At 49.5% G+C, this 25910-nt stretch overlaps 1 protein-coding gene across 1 annotated transcript; it reads right to left on the bottom strand.

The window, feature by feature from the left end:
• Window positions 1-532: 532 nt before the first annotated feature.
• Window positions 533-25910, bottom strand: msrab (methionine sulfoxide reductase Ab). The gene is made up of 6 exons (XM_062469709.1): window positions 25717-25910; window positions 21637-21705; window positions 21261-21380; window positions 18546-18650; window positions 8516-8622; window positions 533-1573 (listed from the first exon to the last, which is right to left on the bottom strand). Exons 1-6 carry the CDS (start codon window positions 25889-25891, stop codon window positions 1391-1393), a joined length of 759 nt encoding a protein of 252 aa, XP_062325693.1. The 5' UTR covers window positions 25892-25910; the 3' UTR covers window positions 533-1390.

Here is a 25910-nt window from a genome sequence, read left to right as displayed (position 1 = left end):
GCACCCCATAGTCCACACCTACACACAGGTGTCAGGAAGTGACACACACACCCAGACAAAGAGAGAGATAGAGAGAAAATGAGGGCGAAGTGAAATCAGACTACTGTGGTAGCCCAAAACTCTTTTTTCTTCTCTCTTCTTTTTTTTTTTTTTTTTGATTTCTCTGAGTTTAACCATGATTGTGTGTGTGGTTGAGGGAATGTGTGTATGTATGAGTGGGTTCACCATACTGTCTATCTGAGTGTTTGTGAATGTACTGTAAGCCAGGCTGAGAAACAGGTGTGCCTTCATCTAAGGGTAAATAATCACCGTGAGAGCATAAACAGAGTGAACATACCCCCATGCAGGCTCCTGTATGTTCATCTGCATGTTTAATCATCTGTGTGTTGTGAGTATATAGAGTGGAAGTACCTGAAACAAACTCTGAGTCATATCCTGTAAGTCTGTAACTAAACTACAGGTGACACAGGGACCTGCCCTTAGATGACTCACACACACACTCTCTCTATATATATATTTCTCTTTTTGTAAAATGAGTTACCAATGACTAATGAAACAGACAAATTAGAATTATTCATTCCAGTATCTGTGAAAAACGAATTAAAGAGATATGAAGATTTAGATACAATTTGACAGTGACTTCTGTATGTGTTGTGGGGCAGGTAGCTGCTTGTACCCGCTGGTACTTTCAATCATCCTTCATTCTATAGGCTGGATATCACATTTATGTGCAGTGACTGCTATGCGCACTAGGTGGAAAGGTTAAAGTGCAAGACAAACAAGCAAGAGCAAAACAAACAATCCTGGGAATCTGACATAATCAATCTCAATAATTGACTCTTCTGAAAAAAGATATCTGAGAAAAACTAAACTGTAGAAAGCTTGTAGAAATCAGTTCTTGCTCAGAGGCATGTGTGATCCCAGCTACATCATGAGAGGAATGGTCTTGCCACATCCTTGTTCAATGTAAGAAACAACTTTCGAAACTGCTAATATTTGGTACATGATGGATCAGAATACAAAATGGATCAGAAGTCAATTACAGAGATAACCTATATTGATTAGGAAACACAACATTGTTTTAAAACATATGTAGAATGTATTATCTGCTGTTGGAATGACATAAAATCTTCATTTTGAGTTATTCATGTTATTTGGGGCATACTGACATCTTCTGGCTATTTGACAACACTGCAGTCTGAAATGCAAAAGTGTCAATCAGAAGTCTGTAGACTAGATCTTCATCAAGAGTACGCCTAAAAACAAATACTTGAGTCGTTATTGCTCAAGTAAATATAAAAAAAATAATTATGGTTTGGTCATCATCAAAGTCAAGCCTGTTAAACTCCATTCTGTGCTCCCTTATGTTCCTCCTCTCCTCCTGCCCAGGTCACAGCTCGTCCTTGTCACCAGCCCCTGCTCCTATGGGGCAGGAGACCCCAGTGCCCTTGAGGCCACAGTACCCCTTGGGCACCTTCTTCAGGTACTGCTGGTGGTAGTCCTCTGCGTAGAAGAATTTCTGGTCCTGCAGGATCTCCGTGGTGATGGCCCCATGCCCCTTCTCACTCAACACCTAACACAAACAAACAGCCCGTGTTTGTTACATATTTACACATTTAACATTTGACTCATTTAGTAGATTCTTGTATCCATCCCGTCGGACAAATAGTACATGTAGAAAGTAAAGCAAAAGATCAATGTTCACAAGTGACAGTTTGAACAGTATTTCAGTGGGACAAGCAACAGTCTGTATCTACCAGCCACGTCGCAAAGTGACCACACCTCATCCGCTCCTCTTATAACACTGCCTCAGAGGAGCAGGCACAGAGGAGATCCAGTAAGACGGGTGTCACGTGACGGGGCCAGTCTATGACAGCTGGGATGTACTGCAACACTGGCTCTTGGTAGTGAAACTACAGGGGTATGACCATGACCTAAAGTCCCTTCCACTCACCTAGCAACAGGGAACAAAGGGACTAAGTTCCTGTGTGCTACATCACTGTGCTCACTGACTGAAAGTAAGTAGGTTGCCTAATGGGTCTTGTCTGATGTAGCTATTGTTGATACCTCGAGTTCATGAAAACAAGTATGGAAGAGGGATTTCTTTGGGGACTAGATCCATGTGAAGGAGGAAATGATGAAAGCACACAGGCAGTGTTTGTGTTTGGCGGTATGTTTGTGTCTGACGTCCATCTGTCAGGGGTGTGAGTACCTCTGAAGGACCGATCATGAAAGAGCATCAGTGTGTCGGTCTTTGAGGTGTCCTCAAGCACCGCTACAGAGAGGAGAGGCCTCAGGAGAGACACTTCAATCAGGCAGACAGCTCCCCTACTGGGAGGAGTGGGACTCGCCCCTCAACGCACAACTACAAGGCCTCAGCACTACACACAGCTCATCCTGAAGCCTTTAAAGATCAACACCCCAGAGGACAGCCCAGAGTAGAACCGAAAGGCATGCTTGTTTGTTATTTGCTGGATTTCTTCATGAAATCTCAGAGGAGAATATGGATACACAAGATGTACACCAAATAGATAAGAGCAATCTTAAGTCTTTACGAGTAATTTGTGCCATGTAGTCTGGACTGGTGCTTTGTCGAGGCTTAAACAACCAGTCCCTGATCCTGTGTAGTGCTGTGCTGCGTATTGTGAGGGAGAACAATAACCATGTGATGCAGTGCTCATCCTTGGCCACAGGGTGGCAGTGTAGTATTTGTAGTGCTGTCAAGGCTGAACTGATGCAGCGGATGTGGAGCATCAGAAACAGACCAGGGCAGCAATGGTCCTCCTCCCTCCATCACAGAAGTCCTTCCTCCATCAGCCCTTACTGGGCAATGCTGCAATTATCGACAACTAAGGAAACAGATAAGGCCATATTTGGAGAGCTCAACGGATAAAACTTTAAATTAAAAGGGAATAAATTGTTACCAGAGATTTATAGATCTAACTGGGCATACAGCCAATTGTGATATAGCAAATGCAAAGTTAGGTAGAAATATTTCATTGTGGATGGGTCTCCTAAACACCCAAAACAAACATATTCAATTGATCAAATCTAGGTGGACTTCCTCCTGGTCTGTGTCCATGGCCAATGAGCATCCTGTGCCCTCTGTGAGCAGTGTTGTGGTGATGGTGGTATCATGGCCTAATTAGCCAGTGGTTGGAGAGAGAGAAGGCTGGAGGGCAGCAGAGGGTGAAGGGAACACTGTGTCCGATTTGTTGTCTGGTACAGCGAGAGTATAGTCCACCACCAAGCTTACTGCAGTCACAACACGCCGGGCAGTCAGGCAAGCGGCTAGGCGGGCGGCCATTTTAAATCCATAAATCAGAATGCATGTTGTCTCGCTGACTGTGACCCTGTGTGGCTTCGCTCTGCTCTGCTCACTGCGGCTGAAGAGAGGGAAGGATGTAGTAAAGAAAGAGAAATAAAAAGTGATAGAGGAAGTTTCTGCTGGACAGAAAGAGGACAGAACAAAAGGAAAGAGAGACAGAGAAAGAGAGAGACTGCGTGTTTGTGATGGTCAGAAAGAGATGTGTGGAGAAAGAGAATGTAAGAGACAAAGAGATGGTTGTAGGGAGAAAAGAGAGCATCCTGGGTGAGATGCTACGGTTAGCGTTAGCCTCAGTAGTGGTAGGAAGGAAGGAGAGTGTCCCGGGGTGAGATGCTACGGTTAGCGTTAGCCTCAGTAGTGGTAGGAAGGAAGGAGAGTGTCCCGGGGTGAGATGCTACGGTTAGCGTTAGCCTCAGTAGGGGTAGGAAGGAAGGAGAGTGTCCCGGGGTGAGATGCTACGGTCAACGTTAGCCTCAGTAATGGTAGGAAGGAAGTAGAGGGTCTTGGGTGAGTCAGCTCTTTACGCCTGTCAGATAGAGTCCCCTGTCACACGTGCATGGCTCAACAACTCCCTTTTCCATTTCTCTCTTTCTCACCTCTCTCTCAGTTTCTTTCGCTCCACATATTTCCCAATCAGCTATTTCTCAATTTTCTTTCCTTTTAATCTCTCCCTCCCTCTCTCTTCCTCCATCGACCCCCTCTTTCTTGATCATCCCTTTCTTTATTCCCCCCCCCCTCTCCTGCTTGTGACTACGGCTCATTGCTCTCCCTCTCTGCAGCCAAGCGAGATAACCTCACCGTCGCCACAAACGCTCGACCCTGGATGCAAATATGACGTGACACACTGAGAGGACAAGAAGAAGAAAAAAAGACACATCCTCCACCGTGTCTCTCCATCCATCCTCTACGGACGGCCCCTATACCCGGGAGAAAGCCAGTGAGAGAAAGAGAGGGCGGGGGGTTAAGGCAGGGAGACAGATAGCGAAACAGAGGAAGACAGAGGAAGAGAAAGAGAGGGCGGGAGACCAGTGACACTGACTGACTCATTTGAAGGACATTAGAGAATCCCTCCACAGTCATTTATATAATAATCATCACCACCATCACCATCATCATTAGCATACAAAACACTACATCCCAGTCCTCTACGGCCGTCAGTGGAATATGTAAAGAAATACCACCGTTTAACATGAAACATAACAGAAACATAAAACATCTGTTACAGTAAGGGTAGTGAAGAAATCTAGGTTCCATAAAGAAATAAAGAATTGGTTCTGCGTAGAATCTACCAGAAATGTATGAGCATTGCCGACCTAAAGGAGGATGTGAAATAAAGATTTAAAGACGAGAGGAAAGAAAGAGAAGAGAAAAAGAGGGACGGAGGCAGCTCCGTGTCAGGCCAGAATTTAGAAGCTCAACACACCGAGAGTGAAAGAAAAAAGACAACAAAACGTAGCGAAACATGCCGTGAACTGCACAGTGTGTGTGTGTGTGTGTGTGCGTGTGTGTGTGTGTGCATCTGTGCACGCGGGAGGAAAAGAGTGTGGTGTGTCTCCACTCACTCATCCCTCTCAGAGCGGGTCAGGCAGCCATTTTAGGTTGTCTCTAATCGGCAGCGAGTGCTCCTACATTTTGTGCAGTGGCATCATCATCAACTGCAGAGATGGGACCAGCTCCAGTTAGGTCGTAGCTTTGCTGTACCCACTAATCTCATATGTAGGGCTAAGTCAACGCTCCGCAGCGGTAAATCCAAACACTGTATATTATTCGGAGGGTGCTTCAAACAAGATCAAATAGAGAAAAGATTTGGGAAGGATTTTCTGATGTGTTTCGCCGTGACTTTGTATGAAAAAAATAAACATAAAATGTTAAATACATATGACTACGTTCGGTGTTTCTGAGTTGTAGGTGGAGGCGATGGAGAGAAAGAAGCTACACGGAGTGAGGGAGAGAGGGAGGTAGGGACAGAGAGAGAGAGAGAGAGGGAGGTAGGGACAGAGAGAGAGAGAGGTAGGGACAGAGAGAGAGAGAGAGAGAGAGAGAGGGAGGTAGGGACAGAGAGAGAGAGAGGTAGGGACAGAGAGAGAGAGAGAGAGAGGTAGGGACAGAGAGAGAGAGAGAGAGAGAGAGGGAGGTAGGGACAGAGAGAGAGAGAGAGAGAGGTAGGGACAGAGAGAGAGAGAGAGAGGTAGGGACAGAGAGAGAGAGAGAGAGAGAGAGAGGGAGGTAGGGACAGAGAGAGAGAGAGAGAGAGGTAGGGACAGAGAGAGAGAGAGAGAGAGGGAGCTAGGGACAGAGAGAGAGAGAGAGAGAGAGGTAGGGACAGAGAGAGAGAGAGAGAGGTAGGGACAGAGAGAGAGAGAGAGAGAGAGAGAGGTAGGGACAGAGAGAGAGAGAGAGAGGGAGGTAGGGACAGAGAGAGAGAGAGAGAGGGGTAGGGACAGAGAGAGAGAGAGAGAGAGAGAGGTAGGGACAGAGAGAGAGAGAGAGAGAGAGAGAGAGAGAGAGAGAGAGAGAGGGAGGGAGGGAGGTAAGGAGATAGAGAGAGAGGGATGGAGGGAGAGAGAGGCGAGGGAGAGAGACAGGAAGACAGAGAGGGGGAGGTTAATTGTGTGCAATGGAGGCAGAATGAGAAAAAAGAGATGGAAGAAGTAGGTAAACGACATGTTAATACCATCCCCAGGAGAATGGAGAGATAGTCAGCCCTTTAAGAACCCCGGGGTTCACCCCAAGACTTTTAGCTCCCAATCACCCCCCTCTTCTTCCCCCTCTCCACCTCCTCGCAATCCTTCCTCCCCCTACGGCTCATTAAGTTGGGATGTCTTATCAGAGGGCACACTTGCTCCACCAAGGCCCTACACGCACACACAAACACACACTCTCTCTCTGGTCGGATTGATAAAAAACATTGTTCTACACGCACAGAACAACCCCACCTCCTCCATCACTCCCTCATTCTACCCTGTCCTAACCCACCCCCCACCAAGCTTTCTCCTCCTAATCAACCCTCTCCATCCCTCCATCCCTCCTCTCCTCCCTTCTTCCCCCAAGCTCGAGGGAGAAACTGCAGCGAAGAGTGATGCAGTGAGAGACAGAAAGAGGCTGAGAGAAAAAGTAAGAGAGAGAAAGAGAGAGAGAGAAAGTGGAGAGAAAAAAAGAGGGAGAGAGGAAAGAGAGAGGAGACAGATACGAGAAAAAGAAAAAAGGGAGAGGAGAGACAGAGGAGAGAAAAAAAGGAAGAGGAATAGAGCGCGCTGCGCTCCTCTGCTCCGCTGCCACAGCCGCTCTGCTACAGAAGCCTTTGATGTTCCACAAATTTCAAATTTCATTAAAGAGAACCCCCCTTCGCGTCTCCTCTTCCCCCTCCTCCTCGTCCTCCCCCTCTCCTCGTCCTCCCCCTCTCCTCGTCCTCCCTCTCTCCTCCCCTCCCTTCTCAGCTCTCGCGCTTAAACAAGCTTTTCTGTCTCGCTTATTTTTGCCCCACTGCTGAAGTTGAGAAACTGAAAGCCCTGCAGAAGACCGTCTTTGTATAGCTTAATTATTCATTGGGCTGTGTGTATGTGTGTGTGTGTGGCAAACTGGCAGGTTGGAGTACGTTAGAATCTGGGTCTTCAGATGCCCATCGAATCATCTGAATAGCCTCCACCCACTCTCTCTTTGCTACTGACAGGAAGCCAAACACATCCCTCTATGGACAAGCCAGGCCTTTGGAGGGCACGCATACACACACACACACACACGTACACACACACATGTACACACACTCAGACACATACACACACACACAGATGCATACGCGGTACTCATAATGAGGTGCAAAGTCATATATTATTACATCTCTAGCAATTCTTATGCAACAGACTCCACTCATTAGATATAAGACCTGGCAACACAAGCCTGCTCACACTCTCTTACACACTAACTTGCTCTTGAAGCCTCTCTAACCATCCACTGCTAGGTGCAACCACAAAGACAGCTTTACCGAGGATCCATTTTGGCTCAGTGTGTGTATTATCAGCCGCACTGTGGAGCCATACGTTCCAGTTGCCATCTGGGGAAACTAGTGCCAGGGGACAGGTTGACAGTTATGGTGTGTCAGCAGGACTGTTGTCCCTCCCGTCAGAGTTGAGTCAGATCAGTCAGTCCCTGACAGGGAGGTGACCGTGTGACAGCCGCTGGTGACGCAGCGGCATTATGACACTGAACCCCACAGGGACTGTGGCACGTGTGGGGGCAGAAGGTCCTTCCCCCGGGCCCCGGGGCTAGGTACTCTGTAGGGGGTCACGGCACGTGTGTGTATGGAGGGGGTTTAGGGGCGCAGGTCACCAAGGGGGCGGGGTCTGTGGCCGTTGACAACCCATCAGTCTTGGCCCTCTGGTCTGATTGCGTCCCCCCCCCCCCCCAACCTCCTTCCTAAACTCCTCTTCCTGGACCCAGCTGCCATCCCCCCTGACCTCTCACCCCTGCCCAAGGCCAAGTCTGGGGGCGGGGGGGGGGGATTGTCACGGCAACCTGACAGTCCCCTGTTCCATGACCCCAGGAGTCGTCAGTAACCATGGCAATCCCGTTTCCTATGAATCCCATTTAGGGAGGGATGAAAAGAAGGAGGAAGGGATGGAGGGATGGGTGGAGGAGTGAAGGGATGGAGGGATGGGTGGAGGAGTGAAGGGATGGACAGAGGGACACATGTGCGAGCAGGAGATGTGGAGATGGATTACTGACCCGCCTCGTCTCTGGGGATGGAGGGGATGCTGGGTGTCACTTATGGATGGATGAGGGGTGAGGGGTGAGGAGGGTGAGGGAGGTTAGGGGTGAGTGGCTTGGCTTGACTAGCTGATGTGCTAGGCTAGAGGTGAACACCACAGAAGCACACCTCTGGTATTGTCATTCAAATAGGAGAAACACGACTGACACCCCTGTGCATCTGTGTTTGTGTGCTTGTGTGATTAGGTATCAGTGCCTTCTGGTAGAACTCTGCAGTCCTCAGAGACGTGTGTGTGTGTGTGTGTGCGTGCGTGTGTAGTACGTGTGTATGGTATGTCTTTCTGTGTGGTGGTGTGTAATGTGTAGACGTGTGCTGTGTATGTGGTGTGTGTGTGTGTGTCTGCGAGTGGTGTGTCTATGTGAGGGGTGTGGATCGTGTGTGTGTGTGTGTGTGTGTGTGTGTGTGTGTGTGTGTGTGTGTACCTCTTGGTAGGTGTCTCTGGTGTTTAGAGCCAGTTCCTGCTGAGCGGGACTGGAGGTGTAGATGGCTGAACGGTACTGGGTCCCTCTGTCATTCTGCTGTCTCATTCCTGCATGCACACACACACACACACACACACACACACACACACACACACACACACACACACACACACACACACACAGACAGACAGACATGCACACACACACACACAGACAGACATGCACACACACACACAGAGACATAGACACAAACATGCAGAACTCGTCAGACATGAACACAAACGTACATATGGTGTAGACAAAATGCCATATTGTGGTACAGTATGTCAGCCATGTCTGTGTCATCTTGTACTTCACTCGTACGTGTGTTGATTTCCCATATTCATAACCATACTGTCATCATTTTCATCAGCTTTGCATCAGTCAGCCAGCCAGCCAGCGAGGAGGCTGTGTGTTTTGTGGTAAGCGGACACATGGCTCGGGTCTATTTTCTGCTTTTCAAATGTCATCCTGAGGTAAGCAGGAGCCCCTCCATGATTGTCTGTCCATTTTTCCTCTCATTCCTCCCTCTTTCGCTCTCATCACCCACCCCCTCAATGTCTCTCTCTCTTTCTTTCTTTCTTTCTTTCTTGCTTTCTTTCAATTTTAGATTTGTTTTTGTCCTTCTATTCAACCTTATATCACCTTCTCCCTCCTTCTATTCAATATATCTTTCTCATTCTTTTCTCTTTGTCCCTCCTTCCAAATATCTCATTCAACTCCCCAACCTTGCTCTCCATCTCCACCTCCTCAGTCATTACGGTACACTCTCTACCTCTTTCTCTTTTTGCCTTTACATCATTTCCCTCTTCCTTCCCTCTCTCGTTCTCTGTTCTCCTCCACATCCCTCCATTTCTGCAGTGCTGGATGCCAGCCATCTCCCCCAGCTCTCGTCTCTCTGACCAGGCTCATGGCTGCCCCTCCATCAAAGGGCACAATGCCGCTCTGCCATTGGCTGCCCGACGCTGCTCTGGCTCATCACTCTACCCCCGTGACCTTATTGTATGACCCTGAGGTCCTAACTGGCCTCTACGGCAACCGCTAGTGCCTCACCACCAGAGTAGGACGGAACACTGGAACATTCTAGAAGCGGTAAGACGTCACTGAATACAAAGAGAGAGAAGAGGCTTTGAAGCATATTGAAATAATGAAACTATAGAGAGGATTATTAGTCATCCAAAAGGGACTCAGTCTCTTTCAAATAGCAGGACATTCCTAACTTCTCAAAACAACCTGCAAGGGCCCCTAAAATAAGAAGAAACAAACACACTGAAAATTCACCTCTTTTTTCCCTCTCCTCTCTTCATTTTTAAGGACCCCTGTTTTTTCCCTCCATCCATCAAAGGGCTGAGAAATTATTAATGAGACCCTCCCCATTCCTCATGCATAATTCATGCTGCCTTGCCTCTGAAAGCAGAGGGGCTGATGGGGGGTGAGGGGAGGGAGGGAGGGTGGGAGGGGGCGAGGGGAGGGGCAGGGGTCTCAGAACCACGCCACCCTTTTGAGAAGGTTCTTGACCTACGCCCACAAAGCCCAAACCTAACAAGACCCCCCCACACCCCCTCACCCCTCCACACACCCCTCACCCCTCCACACACCCCCTCACCCCTCCACACCCCCTCACCTCCACACACCCCTCACCTCCACACACCCCTCACCTTCCCACACCCCTCACCTTCCCACACCCCTCACCTCCCCACTCACCACACCCCCTCACCCCTCCACACACCCCTCACCCCTCCACACACCCCTCACCTCCACACACCCCTCACCTCCCCACACCCCTCACCTCCACACACCCCTCACCTCCACACACCCCTCACCTCCCCACTCACCACACGCCCCTCACCTCCCCACACCTCCACACATCCCTCACCTCCCCACTCCCCACACCTCCCCACACCCCTCACCTCCCCACTCACCACACGCCCCTCACCTCCACACATCCCTCACCTCCCCACTCACCACACGCCCCTCACCTCCACACACCCACACATCCCTCACCTCCCCACACCTCCACACCCCCTCACCCCTCCAAACACCCCTCACCTCCACACCCCCTCACCTCCCCACACCCCTCACCTCCCCACTCACCACACACCCCTCACCTCCACACACCCCTCACCTCCCCACACCTCCACACATCCCTCACCTCCACACACCCCTCACCTCCCCACTCACCACACGCCCCTCACCTCCACACACCCCTCACCTCCCCACACCTCCACACATCCCTCACATCCACACATCCCTCACCTCCCCACACCTCCACACATCCCTCACCTCCACACACCCCTCACCTCCCCACACCTCCACACACCCCACACACCCCTCACATCCACACATCCCTCACCTCCACACACCCCTCACCTCCACACCCCCTCACCCCTTCACACACCCCTCACCTCCACACACCCCTCACCTCCACACACCCCTCACATCCACACACCCCTCACATCCACACATCCACACACCCCTAACCTCCCCACTTAATGTAAAAGTAGCTCTCTTTTGCCCAAAAATGAAAACCCTTTTAAAAGGCAGCAAGACAGGCAGGTTGTGGGTAGCAGAGAGGAAGTCGTCAGGGAGATGGATGGAGCTACTCTCCTTAACACACACACATACACACACACAAACTCACCAATAACACATCACTGCTGGGGCTACAATCCCCCTCTGAGATTTTGCAGCAACTCAGTTCTCTGCAAAGTCTCTTTCACGCATAGACAGACACACACACACACACACACCCTGACAGCCATAGCTTCATACTGCAGGCTTTCTTACAGCCTAAAAGCCACCTCTTTCTCCTGTCAACTCCCTCTCCTGTCTATTTTCTCTGCTTTTCTTTCTTTCCATTCCACCAATCATTTTGCCACTGATGGTGGATAGGACGCCTGTGTTGGGTGCATATTTTGTGTGTGTGCATGTGCAATAAGTATATAAGTGGGAGTGTGTGTGCATGTACTTACTTATGCGTATGAGTGTGTGTGCATGTGTGTGGGTGTGTGTGTGTGTGCACATGCGTGTGTGTAGGTGTGTGTGTGTGTGTTGGTGGGTGGGTGGGTGGGTGTGTGAGGAGGGAGTAAAGGGGGAGGCCCGGCATTATGCACAGATTTGTGTTTTTCAGTTGCCGGCAAAAAAGGGTCTGAAACGGTAAGAAGGTAATCAGATTAAAAGGGCTGCCGGCTGCTATGAAAAGACCGGGATGGCAAACGAGGGAGGGAGGGAGAAAGAGAGGGAGGAAGAGAGGGAGGGAGAGAGGGAGGGAGGGAGGAAGAGAGGGAGGGAGAGAGGGAGGGAGGAAGAGAGGGAGGGAGAGAGAGAGGGAAGGGTAGAAGAAGTGGGGGTTGAAATGATGATGCACCATTCATTTAGGAGAGCATGGCGACACATTCTCTGTGCCATGGCAACGATTATAGTACATCTCAAAACAGAGGAGGGGGAAAGCGGAGAAACAGGCACACTCTTCTGTACAGTAGGTGTTAGTGTGTTAACCTGCCCCCCTACCCCCTCCCCTTTCTGCTGAACCTACAGCCTGTCTGACCCTGGACAGCTAAGTCTCCTCTGGCATCTTCACAACCTGCCATCCTTCATCTCAAACACACACACACACACACACACACACACAAAGGCCTTTATCCTGTTAACTTCTGTAAGTGCTGAGATTAGCCTGTCATCTCCAGCTTCTATGTCACCACCGGCCCACAAGAGAATCCTCTCTGATGCTCCGGAGCTCTGAACCTCTATCACTTGAGCCTCTATCACCAGCCTCTCTCAGCAGCCTCTATCACCAGCCTCTCTCGGTAGCCTCTATAACCTGAGCCTCTATCACCAGCCTCTCAGCAGCCGTATCACTTGAGCCTCTATCACCAGCTCTCTCAACAGCCTCTATCACTTGAGTCTCTATCAACAGCCTCTCTCAACAGCCTCTATCACTTGAGCCTCTATCACCAGCCTCTCAACAGCCTCTATCACTTGAGCCTCTATCAACAGCCTCTCTCAACAGCCTCTATAACCTGAGCCTCTATCACCAGCCTCTCAGCAGCCGTATCACTTGAGCCTCTATCACCAGCTCTCTCAACAGCCTCTATCACTTGAGCCTCTATCAACAGCCTCTCTCAACAGCCTCTATCACTTGAGCCTCTATCACCAGCCTCTCAACAGCCTCTATCACTTGAGCCTCTATCAACAGCCTCTCTCAACAGCCTCTATCACTTGAGCCTCTATCACCAGCCTCTCAACAGCCTCTATCACTTGAGCCTCTATCACCAGCCTCTCAACAGCCACTATCACTTGAGCCTCTATCAACAGCTCTCTCAACAGCCTCTCTCAACAGCCTCTATCACTTGAGCCTCTATCAACAGCTCTCTCAACAGCCTCTCTCAACAGCCTCTCTCACCTGAACTTGTATCACCTGAGCTGCAGGACTGGACCAGGACAGTCAGGGTCCCTTCTGTTGTCTCTGCTGTGCATGGCAACCCCTGCCATTTACAGATAAAGGGTTTAAATATGTGTGTATGTGTGTGTGGCGAGAACTGCAGTGATTCCCTGTTGCTAGGATAGCACCAAGGGTGGTACTGTGGCCTGTGCACTAGAGCAGTTTGCGCTACTTCTATGTGTGTGTGTCCACTGCTGTGTGTGTGTGTGTGTGTGTGTGTGTGTGTGTGTGCAACTGCTGTGTTTGAGTATGTGTGAGCTACTCTTGTGTGCATGTCTCTGTGCTACTGCTAAGTGTGTGTGCTACTGCTGTGTGTGTGTGTTCTACTGCTATGTGCGTGCCAGCAGAGATCGCTGCTATTTTTGCCCTTCTTATGTAAGCTGCTGCTGACGTGAAGAAGTGTAGGAGCAGGGGTGGTAGAGAGAGCACCTCCCAGCACACACACACACACACACACAAGTTAAGGGTTTAGTAGCCTAGCCCTGCAGCTAAGCATAGTGAAGTGGTAGAGGGGTTTAGTTGTGGCAGCAGAGCAGTGTGTGGTGTGTGTGTGTGTGGTGTGTGTGTTAGGTTATGCTGTGATCATCATAGGAACAGACAGGAGAAGATGCTCTTCGGATTCCGTCACTGCATGTTTAGGGCTACCCTAAAACACTAACTGAGAGTGTGTGTGTGTGTTCTGAAAGAAAGTCTTATCGAGACGCCCCTTCTTCTGTTTTGGTTTTGTAATTTCCTTAACCTTTATCATCTCGACTTGTAAACAGTAGTTAGTGTCGTATGTCAGTCAGACTTGGATTGCTGTGTTGAGTCTTGAGGGGAGTTTTAATAGGCCCAGCCTCCAGCCTCCAGCCTAACACAGGACTGTGAGGCGTCCCACTCCACTGGGGCCACAGATATACCTCCAGACTCCAGACAACCACCCCTTCCCCTCCTCCAGCCAGATGACTAATTACAGACCAACCAAATGAGGCCCTGACCCCCCCCATCCCACCCGCTCTGAGCAAGGTATATGTGTGGTTGGGGGTGGACATGGGATGTGTGTGTGTGTGTGTGTGTTTGTGTGTGGCGAGACAGAGCGTCTGGTTGTGTCTGTCTCATTGTCTCTTCAGAAGGTAATTAGTATGCTCCTCACTGAGACTGGGAACCCTTACTAATCAGCACACCGGGCCTCTACCTGCCTACACACACTGCCTCTCCCCGTCTCTCCTGCAGAAAGGTAAAACACACACACTGAAATTACACCATGGACACAGAAAGCACACATTCGTAACTGCAATATTTTGCGTAAACACTCCTATCTTTCGCTGCTACTAAACCGCTGACACACACTTCAGACATTTATACACACACACACACACTCACTCACTAATAACACACACACACACACAACACAAACACACATTCACTCTTCCCTCAACCACCCACTCGCCACGCAATCTCCATAAATTAGACCTGTCAGTTGTGGAGCTGTAATGAAGTGACACAAGATAATGAGCGGGCCTTTTTCAGCCAACCAGAAGGAGGGGGTTGGGGGGCAGGGGTGAGGGGTCAAGGTCAACCCTCTTGGGGGTCTCTGCAGATACGAGGGGCTCCCCTAAAATGACGAATGTGGTGACATCGGGGACGCAACTCCCCAAAAGGGGGGTTGGGGTGTCTTTTCCAGCTGGAGGGAACATGTGCATGTGTGTATGTGCATGTGTGTATGTGGTGTGTGTGTGGTGTGTGTGTTTCTTCATATACATATATATGACAGGGTTATATATATATATATAAGTTTATGAAGTGCTCATGGATTGATAGGCTTGTATAAAAACAGTTGATGGAAGAAAGTACTTGATCAAATGGGTCAGATTCCATTCATACCACTTAAGATACACGGCCTTTCCAATGGCCTTTAGAGAAATAAGACAGCTTTGTCTGGCTGTGGCAAAGCTAGCTCACATATAGTAGGCAAAGCAGCAATCGTAAGTGGAAAAAGACAGAAACATTTAAATAATCCTTCTCAAGTGTACCATCATTTTACAGGCATTAATACAAACATGACAAGAGGCTGGCTCTTTAGTCAGCCCGGTGCTTGTATAAACAACGCATCTCTCGTCTGTTGTGATCAGCAGTCTTGATTTGGCTGTCAACACCTAGCGCGCTCCCATCGAAGGACGACAGCGTCGGCCATGTTGTGTGTGCACGCGTCGGCATGCCCTCCTGCCGTCTGCTCACTGACGCAGCATCAGCCGTATGTGACATAAATACTGCATGGCCTCAAAGAAGAGGAGGGAGGAGGTAGAGCGAAAAAAGGGAGGGAGGGAGGGAAGGAGGAACAAAGAGGGGGGGGAGGAAACCCAGGTTGTTGGGATGAAGGTGGAGAGGGAGATGATGGAGGAAGATAGGGAGAAGAAGGAGGGGGATGGGGAGGAGCGGGGAGGGACGGATGGAGAGAGAGAGTGACTAAGAGATAAAAGAGGAGCGCGTGTTCGCATGTGTGCGCGCGTGAGGGTGAGCGAGCGGCCTGGGGGAACGGGAGACTCGCAGCGCTGCTCCGCGGATGTGCTGACGGGATGGGGGGGGGGGGTGAGAGGATGAGAGGAGGGGGAGGGGGAATGAGAGGAGGAGGGGAGGGGTGGGGGGGTAAGGAAGGGGGAGATAAGATGCTCTTATCCTCCCGACAGCCTGAAAGCCCCAGGGTCCTCAGGGAACAGGGGGTTGGGTCCCACTTTAACGAGGAAGTAACGAACATCCCAACAGCCAAGGCTGGCATGTCGGTGCACCGCAAGCATGTGTGTGTGCATCCCATTGTGTGTATGTATCACATGTACGTGTTTGATGAGTGTCTGTCCACGTAAAGCATGTGTGTGTGCGTGCGATAATAAGACGTATGCTGTGTTAGCATAGCTTAACATAGCTGCGCAATTCTAGTGAGGCTTTTTGAGCGTTTATTGAAATGAGAGACTATCCTGGCAACTTCTTGTCTCACAGCTTTTGGACCAATTAAATGTTTTAGAAATAGCCTACTTTTGGTGAATTTTGTTCACAAAGATTGTTCTATCCTGAAAACATGCCCTTCATTTAGATGAAAAGTTTTCAGCTTCCTATGGCAATATGTAGGAGGAAAAACTCCAAGTGTGAATTTAAAACAGCAGTTTCTGTTGTTGACTGGTGCAGCTGCCACATTATGGCCTTGATCACTTGATCACCACACTGTGTGTAGTTGTATATATATGTGTGTGTGTGTGTGTGTATGTATTTACTGTACGAGTTGCAGTGTTAGAAAGACAGAACAAACTTGTAATTTGTGTACAGGGTTGTTCTTTCTGCAACCTAGCGGGGAAAACCAGCAGACAGTGTCTGTTTCTGAATATGGAAAGAGGGCACAAAGAAGAGGCTGCTGGGAGTTTCTGATTGGCTGTTAATGTTGCTATCCAAGACGTGATTGGAAGAGCAGACGCAGCTCGACATCACGTTGTTGGGACTGAAACCCTTTTGAACTGAGGCAAAGCAGAAAGGCAGAGTTCTCAACACATACACACACACACACTGAGATGAACCACGTGATTATACGTGTGTGTGCCTGGGTGTGTGCATGCGTGTGTGTGTGCATGCGTGTGTGTGTGTGCATTCATGTGTGAGTGAGCCCGAATCAGTGCAGCCAGTGATATCAGAGGGAATATTCCTTAATGTCTTCCCTTCTCTTCAAACACAACCTCCTAGGTGGACAGAATAAATTGCAGCTTAAGCACGCGCCGAGGAAGAGCCTGAGGCCCACGTCCACCTCTCTACGACACATTTGTCAAATGAGAGCGATTCTGCACGTGAACCCACACGGGGGACTGGGAGGGGGCTGGGGCGGGGGGCGAAAAGGGGGCGGTCAGAACGGAGTCACGTGAGCGAGTTGTCTTCTCTACACTCGGTGAGGGAACGATTTGGGAAAACATGGTTCACGGTACAAAATATTATAGGAGACACAGTTCCACTAGGAACCCCAAAAACTGTTCTCCAAAGGTTTTCAAGCTGATGTTCCCTACATGTTCCGTATAGGTAAGGGGTCTACTGTACCTACAGGGCATCCACAACACCCAGCATTTTAGAGCATGAGTCTACGCACAAAAACTCCCCAGTAATAACTGTCATTAACAATTCATGACAACAAGAGTGTCCATGGATCAGTCCCAACTGAGCGGAAACATAAATGCAAATGTATTGATCAGTGTATTGATCCGTAGCTGCCCCGGGTGTGGGTGACAGTGACAAGGAAAAGAGGAACTATGAGTCAGGCTACAAACGACAGTTTTCTCTCGAAAGGAAACCCTGAGGAAAAGCAGCTCTTTGCAGACAGAATGTTTGAGTGTTCAGCACCTTTCAGTCTGTAGGGTTTGGAGCCCAGCCAGTCTATACCTGGTTGCTGTAGGTGTGTAGGTGTGTAGGTGTGTAGGTGTGTTTTCATGACGATGGCCACAGAGTGCCATGAGCAGCTAACATCAGCGTTAACTGACGTGGTTAAAGGCAGGAGGTCGGTCCTCATCAATCTTTGATTCAGCTCTCCTTCCGTCTCGCTCTCTTTCTCTCCACCCTTTTTCTCTCGCTCTCTCCCCTTCCAAACCCCTCACTTCTGGGTGACTGAGCAGAGTGCCTCCTTCTCTCGGCCTCATGGTGAATTAATGCTCTTACATCACCCCTCCACTCCTCCCGAGAGCGGTAGAAACGGAGGTGGAGAGAACCAGGGAGAGGAGAGGAGAGGAGAAGAGGGAGGGGAGCTGGAGGAGAAAAACCAGGAGCAAAGCAAATGGTTATTCATGACTGTGGCCATTTTTTTTAAGTATTAATCTATCTCTCCTTCTTCCTAGGAGGATTAAAGGTAAGACTAAAGCACCAAGCCCCCAGGTGTAAAGACATGTTCCAACTCTAGAACTGCAAAAGGAGTCAGGTGGCTGAGCGGTTAGGGAATCGGGCTAGTAATCTGAAGGTTGCTAGTTCGATTCCCGGCCGTGTCAAATGACATTGTGTCCTTGGGCAAGGCACTTCACCCTACTTGCCTCGGGGGAATGTCCCTGTACTTACTGTAAGTCGCTCTGGATAAGAGTGTCTGCTAAATGACTAATGTACCTGGGTTTATACCTGTGTTTATTAAAAAAAGGAACATGCTCAGGTTCTAGAACTGCAATTAGTCTAGTTCACCAGAAAACAGAACAGTATGTTTGTGTACCTGTAGTAGTTTTCAGGCAGCTTGAATTTGAGCCCACACCCTGCTGGTCTACCTTATCATGGATGGTTGGATAGCAGACACATTAACACATTCTGGCATTGGCTAGGACTAACTCCCTTAGGATAGAACACATACACACATGGATAAAACACAGACACAGTCATCTGAGCATCTTCCTTCTGCTCTAATACACCTAGTGCCCCTTGGGAAGGGTCTTGTCTGGGGGCAACTGCGTGTGTGTCCCTGCACAAGTGTGTGCATGCTCGTGTGTGCTTGTGCGTGTGACCACGTGCGTGGACAGGTGTGTGTGTGTGTGTGTGTGTGTGTGTGTGTGTGAGAGAGAGAGGTGCTACCTTGAGTGGGGTCATGGCTCTCCCAGAACAGCTTGAGTAACTCCTTCAGATGGATGTGGCTGGAGTTGAAGACCACCCGGACCACCTCGGTGTGGCCAGTCAGACCTGCAGCAACACACACACAACACGCGTGCTGAGAACAGCAGCAAGCAACATCTTTCATCCCAACAAAGCATTGTACAGTACTATCAGTCACAGTGGGCTCAATCACTGGAATCTCCACGGACTGCAGTTTATTTAATCTGTGTACTGGGAACAGGTCGATATTTGGTTAGAAAAAACAAGTTTAACTTCCATCTCTCGCCCTCCCTCCCTCTCTGCTATGATCTCAACATGATCTATAGATGGGTGTGGATTTGTGAGATTAGTGCATGACTAGCTGGTATTTGGATATGAGCCCATACAGATTTGTAGAGAGCTGTGTGAATTTGTGCCGGGTTCCAGAGAAAAGGAGGGACAAGGAAAGAGAAGTAGCAAATGAAAAAGAGCAAGAGAGAAAAAAAGGCCTCAGAGATGTGTACGGCTTGAGGCAGCGTGGGAGCATAGCAACTGTTTCTATCAGGAAGTAGCCAAAAAGACAGGCACGGTTGGGGGCAGCCCTTGCCTGCCTGCAGCTGCCAGGACCCCCAAGCTTCAACATGCTGCCTGGAGGCTTCCTGAGAGAGGGGCCTGCTCAGGGTCAGCTGCTAACTGCACACACACACGCAGACAGACACGCGTGCAGAAAACAAGCCAGAAAGCAACGACACATAAACATGCACGTGCATGCACACAAGAAAAGGAATCAGAACAAGTAAACATGTACACAGACACACATACACGCACAGGACACAAGAACAAAGACACACATATACACATATATACACAGAGGACACACACACACACACAGGAGGTACCCAGTTACGATTAGAGCTGACATTCAGTCAGTCCTGATTCTACTAGACTTTCAGGACACATTTGACGACAACTGAACTCCTGGATGTCTTTCTAGATGTCTCTCTCTCCTGTGTAGCTATTTACTCGGAAACTTCAACTTACTTCATCTCTAATATCCCCCCTCCTTCTCTGGACTGTCTATATCTATTTCTGCATCTCTCTGTCTGTCCATGTCCCCTGTCCGTCTCTCTTTCTGTCGTTTCCTGACAGCTTCTCAGTCTCCAGAGTACCGTTCCGCTCTGTCACGAGCCACCAATGAAGCGACGCCTGCTCTTCTACAGACCCCTTTCTCCCTCTTTTCCACTCTCTGAGGTCCCCAGTTTGTTTCTGACAGTGAGAGAAGGAGAGAGAGAGAGAGAGAGAGAGAGAGAGAGAGAGAGAGAGAGAGAGAGAGAGAGAGAGAAAGAGAGAGATAGAGAGATAGAGAGAGAGAGAGAGAGAGAGAGAGAGAGAGAGAGAGAGAGAGAGAGAGAGAGAGAGAGAGAGAGAGAGAGAGAGAGAGAGAGAGAGAGAGAGAGAGAGAAAGAAAGAAAGAGAAAGTGGGATTGATAGAGAAAGAGAGTGCTTCTGTGTGTATGAGTGAAAGAGAGAGGGAGAAAATAAAAGTTAGAGAGAGGAAAGGAAAGAAAGAGAGAGAGAAGAAGAGAGATTGGCTCGGGGGTATTCCACTCAGAAGGTCTGCCAGCCAAGCCAGAAGTGGCCAGCCCTGGTTCTCCATCCCTTCGTTCTCCATCGCTCCGCGCTCCTGCCTGCATTCCAATGCCCCAAGCAGAGGAGACGTCTGAAGCTAGCAGCTAGTACTCCCAGAGTGACTCTGGGAATAGAGGGATTGAGGGATGGAGGGGTGACTCTAGAATGGGAGCCAGGGTCTTTAGAGGAGTTTAAAACTGGGCTTGGCTCCAGCTTTGGCTACTATCTTCATCACTAACAGGCGCCCGGCTCTCACTCCATATCCTGGAGACAATATGGAGTGAGACACAGAAAGAGAGGGAGAGAGAGGAGGATACGGACAGGAATCCCAGTAAGAGAAGAAGTGGAAGAGGGGTGGGTGACACTGGGTGTAGGGAAAAAAAGAACCGGGATGAGCCCATTTCAAATGTAAAGTCTTAGGAGCGTGAGAGCGAGAAAGAGACATACAGAATAAAGGAGATAAAGAGAGAGAGAGAGCGAGAGAGAGAGAGCAGGGAAGGGCTATGGTGGTGCTGAACAGCAGTGGAATCTCTGTAGTCAAAAATGCCGCAGTAAGAGAGAGAGGAAAATAGAGGATAGAGGGAGAGAGAGGGAGGAAGAGAAAGAGAGAGAGGGAGAGAGGGAGAGAAAGAGAGAGAAAGAGGGGGAAAGAGCCCAATCCCTACAAGTAGGTCACTGGGAGGAGGGGAGGGGGGCTGCAGCCGGAGAGAGGAGCATGCTGGGAAACTGACTGCAGATGAAGAGGAGGCTGCTGGGACGACCAAAGAGTTTTAGAATGCTTCCTCTCTTCTCCTTTCCCTCTCTCCTTCTCGCTCTCCTCCTGTCTCACACTCTTCAAGGCAAAAAGCTCTACCCATGACACACTCTTCATCCGCCTCGCCCTCGCAAGCATCTCAGTCTTGGACCTTCTTGAAGTGGGGTTAGCGTTATGGAATTGTGTTAGCGGTGCGGCTAGTGTAGGCCTTGCATTCAAGGTAAAACGGCACAGATACACAGGCTTAGTTTGCAGAACATTGTGTGCCTGACCAAAAGTTGAATGTTTAGGTTTCGAGTGTTGCGACATCCTAAGGAGGCAGTGGTGTAGAGTACCTGAGCAAACCTCCTCATAGTTGGGGTTGGGCGTGACCCCCCCGGCATAGCCCACCTGGGTGGAGAACACACCTGACTTCATCCAGAAACGCCTCTCAGCTCCCCAGAAACAACCCATACCTGGAACAGAGAGAAACACACACACGTGTTCACCAAGCAACCACACAGGATCTTATGAACTAACTAGGCCAGCAGTGTTCTGTGTTTCTGGTCTAAAACCACCTGGGGAATTGATGCTGAAGGACAGGCCAGATACAGCAGGTTGGAGGATGTGATGGAGGTGTGGGTGAAGACTTATGGATTTCGGGGGGGACAGGGACGGAGTCAGAGGTTGTGGAGAAGGTGGAGGTGGTGGTGGAGATGTTGGAGGTCTCACCAAAAAGGACAGTCTCCATGCCCTCAGGGAAGGGCTCCACGGTGGGGTTGCCATTGACTGCATGCTTCTCTAGTTGGGGTGAGAGAAGGAGGGACGGCAGAGAGGGCCGAACAAAACAGAGAAGGGGAGAGAGAGGATAGAAAGAGTGTGTGTGTGAGAGAGAGCGAGCGAGAGAGAGACAGAGAGAGAGAGAGAGAGAGAGGGAGAGAAAGATAGAGGTTAAACGATACCTGGAGCACCTCTCTGTGCTCTCTGTGTTTCCACCCCCCCCCCCCCCCCCCCCCCCAGCCATATGCCATACAGTGAACCCAAAGTCATTGTGCCGTTGTGAATCCTAATATCCTAATAACCATGGCCTGGAGAGGAGGACAGTAGAGGGCAGTGTTCAAGGAGGGGTCCTACCCATCTCATCCCTCGCTCCCTCCTCCTTTCTCCAGGTAAGTGACTGATACCATGCTAGATTAGCATGGCTTGGCCTATCCCAGCCCGGCCCGGCTCAGCCTGGCTCTGCACTGGTTGGCTGCTAAGCAGGATCAACATGGTTGGGTCTACACTGGAAGACGCTTACAAGATTAAATGGTTTTGACCCCCATTTCTAACTCTCTAATGCATCCACATAAAAACACATGCACACCCTTCCAACCAACTCAATCCAAAAGAAAGACAGAAAGAAAGACAGACAGACAGAAAGAAGCTGGTTTGAAGGATCCAGGGCTGAAGGCAAAGCCTAATAAAGGGAGTCTGTAAGGGCTGCTTGGTGGCGTTGGTGTGGCAATGCCAACTGTGCCGTGTGGAATTAGAACGCTAAAATGGAAAGACAAGCCCACACACAGATGTGAGGGCAGGATTAAGGGCTAAGAAGACTGAGGTGACTTAGTGTGTAAATCTCCACTCAGCAAGGCTGGTTTGGACTGCACAGACTAATGTTAGTCAATGGATAAATGGGCCGCATGAGTGAAGGGGCCTACACCCCCACAGGGGGCCTACAGACCATGCACATGCGCACACGTACACAATGTCGCAACTCACCTAATCTGGTCAGTGTGAGTTAGATGCGATGTGACCCTGTCCTGAATAACGTCAGGGTCCAATGGACTCACGTCCTACTGTAGCCCTATCAGTACTAACTGTTGTGTAGGTAAGACCTTTATGAAAAATTTGCTCAAAGTAAAAAAAAAAGCGTCCATCTTGACGTGTAGCATTGCAGGGAGCCATGTTCGGCGTAACTCTAACCCTGAAGGAGGGATGAAAAAGAGAAGGAAGGATGGACAGAGGGAGGGGAAGAGTGGGAGGTAAAGGATGTGTGGACGCTGCCAAAGTGATGAAACCAGAAAATAGGCGGTGAGGATCAACAGATGACTGTAGCAGAGGGACGGAGAGATTCTCTTGGCGTTGGGCGCGGCGTGCCTCCGGGCAGCAGATGAACACATGAGCGCTGGGTCGGTCCAAAACAGAAGAAAAAAAACAAACACAGGGGGAGAAAAAAATTATAAGAGGAGAGAGAATGGAGCCAAGAACACGCCAACACAGAGAGGTGTCCAGAGAGAGCCACTCCATGCCAGAATCTACCTTGCTCTCCTTCCATCTCCTCATCCCCTTCTCATTTTGAGCTCACTCTTATCCTGCCATCTTGCAACCCCCCTTCCACCATTCTCACAACACACACACACTTCTCCAATGGAGTCCTGGCAGAAGTCCAGACGGTGCCAGGCTACTTCCTTTCACTGCGCCCGCCCCCCCACCCCCCATTTCCCCCACCCACCCCACCCATCCCACACAGCACCCAGACTCCTCTGGCAGAAACACAGCCCACCTCTCTACCAGCACAGAGGATAAAGAACTAGCTGAATACGCCAGCTAAGGACACAGACAGGAGGGAAAACGAAAAAACACATGCAGGGAGGGCCGAATGAGCGTACAAAAGAGGCGGCATAATACCGCAGGAGAAGAATACGTGTGAAAAGGATTTTTTCTACTTGGATAAAACATGGCCGGTTGTTTTCTCTCTTTCGTTGTTTGGTTATTGAGGGGACGGAAGAACCGTGTTTGCCGGGGCAAAACTGTCAGGACTAAAGCGGAATTCAAACATTGTTTGTTGCCCTTACAACCTGTGGTGGACTGGTCGCTATGCCCATGCCAGCACCTACAACCAGTGGCGACTGCATTCCACCAAACCCGCAGTCACCGCCTGTCTTTTGTCCACCAACCACCAGGTCCAGTTGTGCTTCGGACCGGCGTATTCTTTTGTTCCCTCTCAGGGCGGCTTGCCACTGCTTTCCTTCATCTCGTGCCCATAAAGCGGAGTTCTCCTGCCCTCTGAGAGACGGCAGGAGAGGGTTCAGGGATGCCAGGGACGCCAGGGCTGGAGACGAGAGGTCGTATTCCCCAGCGCTGATCACTTTGTCCCCAAGTGACATTGTGATAGTCACTCTTCTTCTTTCCCACCCCCCTCTCTCTCTCTCTGTCCCCACAGGCTGGCACACTATCCGGCACGAGGAGAAGAAGGAAGCTGTGGCTTTAAACTGTTGCCAACTCCACTACAACACAGCTATGGGAGGATGGGAGTGAGGGTGAGGGTGGGGTGAGATGAAACCTGTTCTATTTAAACATGGAAGACAGAGGATGGTCCAATAATCTCTTCTGAATCACCCAACTGAAATATAAGAGTCTCCATGTGGCTTACACAGCTCACCACAAATATATATAGTCAGCGAGAGAGAAGGAAGGTGACCACAGTCAGGGTCAATGCAAGCCCTTCCAGGCCTGTCCCTGCATTGTCTCACAGACACAGCCAGAAGACCAGGAACTCTAGGTAGAACATTCATATATACTCCCCTCATACAAATGGGTTTCCAGGCAACCAGATCCAGTTGCTATGGCGAGGACTACCACCCTTAGCCTGGTACAAGATCCTGAGCTTCACATTCTGTACAACTCCTCTGATCTAGTAGAATACTGGCATCAGTAGAATACTGATTTCCCTAACACCACACTACCGGTGGCCGTAAAATAAAGCTGGTTTACCCAGAAGAATACTTCCTGTGTGGTGCCTTACTATACACAGGTATACAAAGTAGAATACTGGTATTCATAGTAGATAGTGGTATACTTAATACCACACTTCTAGGACAAGATGGGACAGGAGATTGTAGCCCATACAGTGATCTACTATTACACTCATCCACACTGTCATCTACAATATTTTTTGTTTACATTTCTGATTCAACACTGCCAACAAAATGGATGTGTTTAAGAAGTCGGCAGCCAGGACTAAGCTTCTCTCCCCCCCCCCCCCCCTCCCTCCCTTGTCTCCAAATTCCCCCCACCCCACCTCCCGTGGTGTGAGAGGGGAGGAACAGATTTCCGCCATGCTGCGTCTCCGGGCTGCTCCGACAGACGGCCCGGGACTTTACGACGGGGCGGAGCTTTCATGCGCATAATGCACATATGGACGCCTGGACGCTATGGTGTGAAACATGGAGGTCCCAGAATGCATTGAGGGGCTCAAGGCAGGGAGGTTGGCTGAGGTGATAAACTAGACTGGAGTCCACCTCCAAATGTAGCCTGCCTGCCCTGCTTACATATGTGACTGTCAGAAATAGCATCACCAGGATAGCCTATAGTTAAATGGATAGGTAGGCCTCTATCAGGAGTGCAGATTCTCATGCTTCTAAACTCACTGTCTCACGCTGAAATATAAGTCATCATTGAAAAGCATTGTGAGAGTATAATGCTAACATTTCAGTTCAAACCATAAAACACCATAAAACATAACTTCTGTTTAGCCTCATCCATTGGATTGTATCACAAGAGTACCGTATGTGTTAGTATCAGTGTGATTAAACATATGATGATCCATACGACAGACTTGAGATAAACAGAACAGGGTTCAAGTGATTTAAGAGTAAACGGGCTGTATGCCTTGGTTTAGTTTTGCTCAGGACCACCCCTTATTGGCCACGAAAAGAACCCGCCGCTTATGCAAATACGGTGAATAATGACAAATATGGGGGTGGAATTCATGTTCCCGCTTGTGGCAGGAGATTTTTTTTGTTGCCAGTGAAGAAGTGTATGATTTACCTGCCACGACCATTTTTTCCTCTCTTCCCTTAAGAGCCCGGTCTTTCGTGGGTAACTGTGTCTTATCTGCCATTTCTGCGACAGCGAGTAACACGGAGAAAAGAAAGCACCAGACGATTTGTTTATGTGCTTGAGAGAATAACAGCGAAAATGGCTGCCTATGAACACCCTTCATTCCTATTGAGCTGCGTCGT

Source organism: Osmerus eperlanus, chromosome 9 (genome assembly GCF_963692335.1).
Source record: "Osmerus eperlanus chromosome 9, fOsmEpe2.1, whole genome shotgun sequence".
NCBI lineage: Eukaryota > Metazoa > Chordata > Actinopteri > Osmeriformes > Osmeridae > Osmerus > Osmerus eperlanus.
This window is presented reverse-complemented; position numbering and strand designations above follow the sequence as displayed.